Below are 10,198 nucleotides of genomic sequence, written 5' to 3' on the forward strand. Positions count from 1 at the left end.
GGCCAATACGTAAGCTCTCCAGTAGAGAAAGGAATTAAATGATTATCATTAATACTTTTTAATAATTCTCGTCCACGTGAGGTTACGATTCTGGAACTCCATTTATGATGTTTGGCATTATAATCTCCAGCAGAAATGAAACGGTGTTCTAGCATCTTAAAGTATTCAGTAAAATGATCAGCTTTAATTATTTTATTCGGTGGACAGTAAACAGCAGATAGAATAATCGAGCCTTGTGAATCTTCGACCGACACTGATGTGGCTTGGATGTTAACTTTACTAATTTTATTTGTTTCATGATGCTTAATGTTATTTCTTATAATAATTGCCGTACCTCCGTGGGCTTTACCTAATGGATGTTGAGTTACATAGGTTGAATATTTGGGAATATGGAAATGGCTCTTATTAGTCATGTGTGCTTCGGAAATAAACATAACATCTAGATTATGATTGTAGATAAATGCTTTAACTTTGTGGAAATGAGTGGTTAATTCATTGGCATTCCAACAGCACATCTTTAGTTTAGTGTTGAAGGTTAAGCTTAGATATCAGAGAAATTATGAGATCAAACATCTTATCCATTCTTTCCGTTAACTTATGTACTAGTAGTTCTAGATTATTTTGTATATGTTGAGGAGTTGTTGTTTCTATTATATGAGAAGTCTCATCTATGGTAGATGTATTTCTATTATCTCTTTCTGCAACAATTTTCGAATAGCTTGTAGTTGGTTGAGTGCTTGAAGGAAATTCTGCACGAGGTGGTTGACTTGCGTTTTTATCTCTAAGTGTAGGAAATTTTTTTTTCTGTAGCTCTTTGTATACTGAGCATCCCTTATAGCTGGCAGGATGATTTTCTAGACAATTTACACATTGAACATCTTTTATATTTTTTGGTTTTGGGCATTGAGATGATAGGTGATCATCCACACATTTTACACAGCGCGGACTCCTGTGGCAATAATTGTGGGTGTGGCCAAAATTTTGACATCTTTGGCATTGGGGTAGTTCCCTTTTCGGATGCGGTGACTCAACTGTGACAATAGAGTTTGGTAATTTTGTAATATTATATATATCTTTATTGTTACTTTGGATAGCCAGTTCTATATTAAATAGTGGCAGATCTTTCTTTGTGCCTCTTTGCTTAATGTTGGAGATGTTCAGTGCTGTATGTCCGTGCGCTAGCAACGCTTTTTTAATGTCATTTGGATCTGTTGAAGGATGTAAATTACGTATAACAACTCGGAATCCACGGTTTTATTTCAGTTGGTATGTATGGTACTGAGTATTTTTTTCTGCTAAAGATTTTACAATTAATGAATAGTTTTTGGGTGAGTCAGCTTGAACTTTAATTTGGTTGTTAGCAAGACATTTTAAAGTATATTTACCTGGAGTTATCTGCTGTAGTAATTCCTGTAATGGTTTGATACACTCAACATTTTGGATAAATATAGGTGGTGGCTGTTCATCTTTTTTTTCTTCCAGCAATTCATCCTCTTCATTAGGTTTATCATTTTCAAGTGCCTCGTATCTGTTAGATGTAGGAACAGTTTTACTTAGCCAATAATCTTTGAGTGTAGCTTGTTTGGTGTTTTTCAATTCAGGACTATCATCGTTGCGTTGACGTTTCTTGTGGTGGACTGATACCCATTCACTACCATTTTTTACCTCTCCTGTATCTGTGAGATTTTTTTGTGGTTTCTCTATTTGAAAGTTTGATAATTTTGTTTGTAGATCGTTGTTGCGTATTTTAAATTTTTTCTGCTGTTCACCTAGAGAGTTGTAACTGTCTTTTCGATTTCTTCCAACTGAATTAGTGCGGGCTAGGCAGAATTTTCTAATGGCTGGATTTATGTCCTCAATGCATTGATAACTAGTTGGTTCTTGGTTATCTAGTTGGTGATCCATAGTTTGCCACTAATTACAACTAGGAATTGTTAAGACATTCTGGCATATTTTGTTAATATACCGGACTATTTTATTTATATTTATGTTAATAAATGTAGTATAGTAGTACTAGTAGTACTCAACTTATTTGCGTCTTGTTCATATTAATCTTAAAACAGGCCATTCACGTTCCGATTTGTAGTCCAACTAGTGGTCCAACTTCCACAGTTGGATCTGAAATCGGACCATGAGTGGGCTGGTTGGATTAGTTGGACAACTAGTGGTACGAGTCGGATAATCTAGAGGGACGACTTGAAGGTCCGACTTCCGACTGGCGACGAAGTGGAAGCGTGAATGGTAAAGTTGGAAGTCGGATCACAAGTCGGATCGAAAATTTCCTGTCAGTTGATCTTCGGAACCTGTTACGTATGAGATTCCTGTGAATTACTCTACGCAAAGATCCCTAGTTCGTAAATATTTAATAGAAAATAAACTCTCAATTGCATGAAAATTACCCCTATTAAAATATACGATTCTTCATCATGATCTACTTTTTGTTAGGACAAATCATTTTCCTTTCTGTAGATCTATTTTCGACACTCCCACACAGGTACAATTTCCAACACTCCGGATTGGCTACAGAAGAATTATCAACAAACAACGAAGAATAAATCATAGTTGTACTGAAATTAGAAGTAACTGTTCTGAAGTCATTTTCTTGTGATATCTTATGCAAATTTACTGTGTTAATTGGAAATAAGCCTGAACATTAGTTAGAAATTAAATTTTTTTGACGTTTCGACTTCAACTTCTGAATATTTTGATAACGATTTCCGAAGTGGAAGTCCAAACGTCAAATACATTTAATTTCTAACTCATATTATGGCTTATTTCCAATTAAAACAGTAAATTTACTACAAGATCACTTTGTAACTGATATTTCCTCCCTGTATACAATTTGCTTACAACATCAGCTACAAACAAAATCTCAATTGGTGCTGTCTGTCCGACATCGCTGAGCAAAGATCCCTAGTTCGCAAATAAATAATCGAAAATAACTTCCAATTTCACAAAAAATTATTATAGCCCTGCAAGTTTCTGGTATGACCTTTCCTAATAGTTGTGGAGATATTCTACAGCTGATCTTCAGATCCTCAAATGAGCTTCCAGTGGCCAGAAAGCGTAAAGTTGCTACAAGGCGTTGTTCAGTACTGACACATTCACGCATGACGGTATCTTTTTTGGAAATGAGTAGACCAACTTTTTCCAGCAACAGCGAAGGATAACAAGCACAATGCTGCCATTTTCCTCCTCCTAACTATATTTTGCGTAGTGTTTACTCGATATATTTTTTGGTTAAGCGATCTACATCGTCGTGAAAACAAACTAGAACTGAAGTTGGACTGCTAGTTGGATAGCAAGTCGGAGCGTGAGTGGAGACGAATATCCAACTAGTAGTCCTACTAAGTGAGACCGCAAGTCGGAACGTAAATGCCCAGCTTTAATCCGACCGACCTCCAAGAAAGCGTGATATAATTTTTCATACATTATTATTGCATCATTCATACGATCGACTATAAGGACGATGTCATCTGCAAATCTCAAATGACTGAGCTTCTCTCCATTTATGTTGATACCATGCTCGTTCAGATGTGCCTTCTTACAAGTATATTCTAAAAGCGTCGTGAATAGCTTTGGAGAGACTGTGTCTCCTTGCTGTACTTCTCGCTGTATACAGAATTTATTTGTTTCTTGTTCACATAGTCTTATGCTAGCTGTGGTATTTTGGTAGATATAAAGATATATTTGATTATGTTAGTGTAGCGATGGTCTATTCGGCATTCTGTCAATGCTTTTAACATTTTCTGATCTTATGGTAACGAATGCTTTATTCTAATTATTCTAATTAAGTCTAATTTAGCGTCCAATCTTTTTTTGATAATTTTTATGAAAAGTTTATATATGTGTGAGAGCAAACTCATAGGACGGTAGTTTTTTAAATCTGTTATATCTTCTTGCTTGTGTAATAAAGTAATGACTGCATTATTCGATCGAGAAGGAGTTTTTCCTTGGTAGATGCATTCGGTGAAAAGCTTGGCCAAAGCCTGGATAATTTTATTTCCACCTAGTTTGATCGCTTCGATCACAACTCCGTCATCGCCAGAGGATTTTTTATTATTCATTTCTAAAAGTGCCGTTTTGATTTCGTATGGAGTTATTTCTGACATTAATTCTGCTCCCTGGTTTGTGATTTTGGGCAGGGGCTGATCTTGCCTTTCGTCGGTGCTCTCATACATTTTGCGATAAAAGGATTCGACAACCTCAAGGATTTTGGTTCTATCAGTAGTAATCTTTCCATCTTTGTTTTTTATTTTGTATATATTTTTGTTGCCTATGCTGTTGGTATTTCGCCTCAAAACTTTTAAACTTTTGTTTTCTTGAATTATTTTAGTTATATCTCTTGTGTTGTTTTCTCTTACGTCTTTTCGAATTGACCGGTGGATATCTTTATTTATTTTTTTTCATTGTTGTGTAGTTGGAGCCGTATTTTTCTGTCAGCTGTCTTCTTTTACCTATTAGCTCTTTGGTATTTTGGCTTAGTTTTTCTTTATGGGTCAAAACGGTCAGGCAGCACTCCCTTTCCGTTTCTTTTAGAACCTTTATTATGCCATTATTTGCTTGATCTACATCTTCTATTTCGCCTTGCAAGTCTTGTATATATCTGGTTAGTGTATCTTCATACAGGTCGTTGTTTTCTGGGGGAATCCATTTCTTTTTTCTTATTTTTAGTATCATCTTTGTTATTTACAATTTGACATTTAATAGTATCTTAGCTCGGATTAATCTGTGGTCGCTTCCTATTGAAAATTTGTTAAGTACTTCGATGTCTTTGATTATTTCTTTTTCGGTATATACCGGGATATATAGGGACTACACTGTCCAGCTATGGAGACCTTGAAAAAGAAGTAAGATATCAACTACAAAAAGCAAATAGATTAGCAGGGTGCCTTAATAACACTATATGGCGTAACCGATACATTAACTCTGCGATAAAATCAAGAATCTATAAGGCCAGTATAAGACTAATAATGACGTATGCATCAGAAACAAGATCCGACACAGCCAAAACATAGTGATTGCTGGAAACATCAGAAATAAGAATACTCAGAAGAATTACAGGAATCACGCTTAGAGATCGAAAAGGAGAGACGAGATCAAAACAAAAATGTAATAAACAGGTATAAATGAGTGGAGACTAAATAGAAGAAAACTCCGGGACAATCACATCAATAGAATGGCGGACACAAGAGTCGTTAAAACAGCAAGGGACAAATCACCAAATGGTAGAAAAGTATCGTCTGACCGTGCGCAAAAGATGGAGTGACATTGTCCATAGAGTCAACAACCCGGCAGTGAAAACAAGCAAAACTGCTTATATAAAAGAAGAGAAAGCAGAATATATAGAAGAATATAGAGAACGAGGTATATATGGTTTTCTATTTTCAATGTAATCACCAAAAACTACATCTTCTTCTTTTTCCACTCACTTTAAACAATTCTGATTATCCATTGGTGGACCAATAACTTTATGGAAGGTTGTCTCTTCATCTTTTGCGTGGTATTTCTTCTACCGTTTGGTGACGTATTTTGAAAACTCTGGTCTTCTTCATTCTACTTATGTAGTTATTCAATTCTTTATCCTGTTTAGTGTCCACTGGTTTATACTTTATGTTACATTATCTTTTGATGTCTTCATGCTCCTTTTAATCTCTCAGAGTATTTCCTGGAATTATTCAGTATTCAGTGTTGTGTCTGCACCAGGTCTTGCTTCGTGCACGGTGCAGGTCTTGCACCAGGCTTGCATACGTCAATATTGGTCTTATAGTGGCTTTATACCTTGATACTATCTTAGTGTTAATATGTCGGTTTCGCCATATAGTGTTATTAATTCATCCTGCCAGCCTATTTGTCTTTTGTGCTTGATCTCTCACGTATCTCTGCAGTCTCCATAGCAAGACGCTGTAATCCCAAAAATTTTTACTTCCATTACTTGTTTAATACTAACCATTGATTTAAAATTTACATCTGGTTGGTTTTTCATCGAATTCGATTGTTTTGATTTTCTGAGTTGAGATCGTCATCTTAAATTCTTTTCCTTTTGTGTTAAACCCTTCTTCTAATCTTTACAGACTAGACCGGGGGGTTAGGCGGAAGCCAGGGGGTAAGAGTAGTAAACTTTTTTGCTTATTTTTTGTGCTGCCAAATTGACATTCTCAACAAAATTCAGCTTATTCGTGTGATTTTTAGGGGTTCAGTGGCATTTTCGTCTCCGACAACTGGAGTAATAGTAGGATTAGTTCGCCAGGTCTATATTCGTCCAGTATTTTCTTGTGTTTTACAATTTTTTTTCGAGTCTATTAATTCCTTTATCTCCGTTCTTTGGCATCTTTTAACGTCTCCTTTGTAGGCCATAAAAACATATAGTCAATTTCTTTTAAAAAAACGACCCCGGTTAGAATTTTTTATTCTTCTTAACGGGACACGATAGCATGTGTTTCTTGTATTTGTCACTTCTTATTGTCTTGTAATTTTCATTCGCTGGTTATGTCTTAGTTTATACATATTTCAGGTAAGCTTTTTCTTTTTTACATTTTTTTTTTTCACTTCTCTGCAGAAAGATAGAATGCCGTACTGGTAGTTTATTTTTATTTATATTTCTCTTTCCAAAAACTTAGTTAAGTCTAATATTTGAATTAATTGTTATTTTCAGCTCCATCACTTTTTATGATAGATATATTTCTACTTCTTTCTGTTAATGTTTTTTAGAATAGATACCTTGATCAATCATTCTGCAGGCTTTCAACTTTTATATTTTTTTCACTATGTCTAGGAACAAAAACTAGTCTGCTACAATATTTTCTTTATCTATCGGATAATTACGGATATAATATCGAATACAATATCGAATATAATATAATACGAATATAATAAAAAAAATACATTATGGACGAGTCAAAAGATGTTTGCTATTGTATTAACTCGCATTTTAATATTATTGCATTCAACAAGTGACTTTTCTATCTGTCAGTTTGGATATAAATTTGAGTTTGTCAAAATTATGTATAAAAATTTCTAAAAATTCTTGGTTTAGTAAGAAAATGACCGAAGAAGAAGTTGCACAAGTTGCCGAAGACGAAGAAAGTCCAGAGACAGCTGGTGAAGGTTCTCCATTTAAAGATGAACCTACATCTCAAAAATCAGTTCAAGATCCATTAAATACTGAATTTTTATACTACAGTGCTGCTTTACGAGTACTCGGGCCGACACTTACGCAAGATTTGGACAGAAAAGTAATCATTCCTTGGGTGAGAAAGCTGTTTAGACCAGAATACCATAGCTCTAAGTTAAAAGAAAAGAGGAACAGATATCTAGCATATTTATGTGTTTCGCTTCTACTAGATCAAGCAATTGGTCCTTTTCAAACGGTGCCTCCAGATGGAGCTTTGATGAATTGTAGTGAACTGAAAGAAGTCACCGTGACACAAGCTGATTGGGAAAGGGACAGCATGTGGCAGGATACGTTATCTGGATTGCCTGATGACTTCCAGATGCTGGAGTGTTGTATTCACTCTACCCCAGATGAATGCAAAGACGATCATGCTTTAGACAAGATTTTAGACCAAGAGTTTCAATTGTACCTCTACATCGCGAGACCATATGCTTATTTAATACGTAACGGAAATGACAGAACCAGAGCGGCCTCGTGGCTTCAAATGTTGTGCTCAATATATGGACAACAGTGCTGTTCTAGCATGAAAGCTATCAGAAACGACTATATGATGGCTTTCTTGGGCTACTTACAGGACCTACGTCCCGTAGGACCTTTCGCAGAGTTTCCCAGCTGGAAAACATTATCCCCATTAGCGGAGGCTGCCAAAGTTGCAGCCGAAAACAAACCTATAACAGATCCGACTGGTGCCGAAGCCAATGAGTTCTTACTGAATCAACCAGTGCCAGAAGATGGAGCTTTTTGCTATATTGCTTTAACTGGAGACCTGGTTACTAGTAACTTGATGGAGAGTTAACATTACTTCTCGTACACATTTAAAACATTGTCTAATAAACTTTTCAGCAATATCTTTGTCCTTATAGTATTTTTTAAAAGCAAATAAATTTATCTGCAAGAATAAGATATCTGTAGTTATAGGTTAAAAATTTCGATCTGGACATGTTCACGCCTCCTTCTAGTTATCTAGTGATAAATTCCACGTCAAACAACACTTTGACATTTGAGCAAAAAAACATTTAATTTTTTATTTGCGCCAACTATTTTTATATGGTAAGTCTGGGTGGTATAGCAAAATTTTTCAGAAACATGTCCACTTTTTTGAAGTACTTTGTTACTGCAGCTTTGACAAGTTGGTTAGATATACAGTTGAACCATTCTCTGAGGTTTTTTAGTTAAGACATTTGTTTCCTCAAGTCCCAAATAAGTAATTTTTCAGAGAGACCTTTTGCATGAACTCAGTGGAAATAAGTCGTGTTGCATGTAAAATGTTGTGCACATAAGCTAATTTACATGTAAATAAAGTGATAAAACAATAATGTAAAGGAACAAGAGTTTTTGAATAAACTTTTATTTTTATAAAATAATAATATAGGCCGTCCCTAAGTGATAAACATTGTCATAATAGGTAGTTAATGCAACAAACAATTTTTCAGATATGCAAGTCACAGCGTTAATTGTCAAGGCAGTCGCACATTTCTTATTGCTCCTCACCAGCAGCTGCTGTAATGGGTTCAACAAAATTCAAACTCTTGTATCAACCAAGGCGTAGATCACAAGTAGACCAGTCCTCTTCAAACATTTTTTTCAAAAGTTTGTCAATATCTTTGGTATTTTCTTTGGTTAACACAATCTTTTTGTAAGACTTTTCTTTTCCCTTTTCTCGAAGGTGTTCAATTTCTTCTTGTGTTCGGCAGCGTATTTCAATTCTTTTCAGTTCACTGATTGATTGGATGTCCTTATAGTATTCACTTAGCTTCTTAGTATCAAGTAGTGGCCACTCTTCTCCTAGTACAACCTTAGTATAGAACAGCCCTGAAAATCAGCTTCTGTCAAATAGTTAAAGAGAGCCGATGATATTTCCACACTACCTTTTCCTGCCTGCTCCTCTGTCCAAGTATAGAATATGGGGTTTTGAGTTTTTAGATCAGTAATACAAAAGTTATAAAACCCAATTTGTCTCGCGTAATAAGCTTCTTGAATTGGACTTTTCGGTAGTGGCTGAATTTGTTGAATATCAAAGCAAAGGTTAACAGAATGGGTTTTCACCATTTTGAACATTTTCATGTACTCATAAAATGCCTTTTCTCTTTTTGAATGAATCCGCTTTTCAACCATGAGCTGCGCCGTTTCAGCAGACCGTGATGTTTCACTTTTAATTTGTTCTTTGAGAAGGCAGCACGTACTGCAAATATCGGAGGCAGGTGACTTAAAACCTATGTTAAACTCGTTTATAAAAATTCTCCTAAACATGCTGCAGTTCACTTTTAATTCCTCTTCACACTGATCATTATACATATATATATATACATATACATATTACATATATATATATATATATATATATATGTATATATATATATATATATATATATATATATATATATATATATATATATATATATATATATATATTAGCGCTCAACGTGGGGCGTTACAATGTGATTTAGTTCCTCTCAGCTTTTTTATGTAATCTCTAACACTTTCCTTCTTCAGATAGTTCTTATTTTTGGTAGTGTCACCTCCTCCTTTCTCTTCAGCAGCAAACCCAAAATGCACTTTTTTGGCTATGTTTTTTATTTTATTTTCTCCAACACCAATAACAGTCTGAAAAAATTTTAAACAAACAGAAGTTTTAGCACAAGACAGTTGCAGAGAAGTATTGTATTGAGTACTTTCGCTCAGGTCCAGGTTTTTTCTTTTTGTTTTTTTTTACCGGCCTAGATCTGTCTTTTGTTGTCTGGAACTTTAGAAAACTCTTCTTTGACAGCTTTGATATAATTAGACTTTATTTTTATGCACGTGAAACGTTTATTGTTGTGCTTACACGGTACAAAAACTAGAGCTCTTTTAGGAGCTGCATATCTGGTATTTTGTTTAGTTTTCCTTTTTCCTCCTGATATTGTGCGCTCATAACGAGGTGTCGACCCTCGCTCGGACCATAGAATGGTATTATATTATCATCGCCAGGTAAAATAAATGCATTATTTTAAAAATGCCAGCGTTCACTGTCAAAGCGCAGCGTCC

General features: G+C 35.1%; 1 protein-coding gene across 1 annotated transcript; it reads left to right on the forward strand.

Moving 5' to 3' along the window:
* Positions 1-6,953: 6,953 nt before the first annotated feature.
* Positions 6,954-8,022, forward strand: LOC140448476 (uncharacterized). Its single transcript, XM_072541559.1, has one exon. It carries the CDS (start codon positions 7,044-7,046, stop codon positions 7,968-7,970), a length of 927 nt encoding a protein of 308 aa, XP_072397660.1. The 5' UTR covers positions 6,954-7,043; the 3' UTR covers positions 7,971-8,022.
* Positions 8,023-10,198: the final 2,176 nt, after the last annotated feature.

This window comes from Diabrotica undecimpunctata, chromosome 8, assembly GCF_040954645.1.
Source record: "Diabrotica undecimpunctata isolate CICGRU chromosome 8, icDiaUnde3, whole genome shotgun sequence".
Lineage (NCBI taxonomy): Eukaryota > Metazoa > Arthropoda > Insecta > Coleoptera > Chrysomelidae > Diabrotica > Diabrotica undecimpunctata.

Excerpts from the sequence above, each read along its gene's own strand:
- LOC140448476 (XM_072541559.1), top strand. The coding sequence starts at position 7,044 with ATGACCGAAGAAGAAGTTGCACAAGTTGCCGAAGACGAAGAAAGTCCA.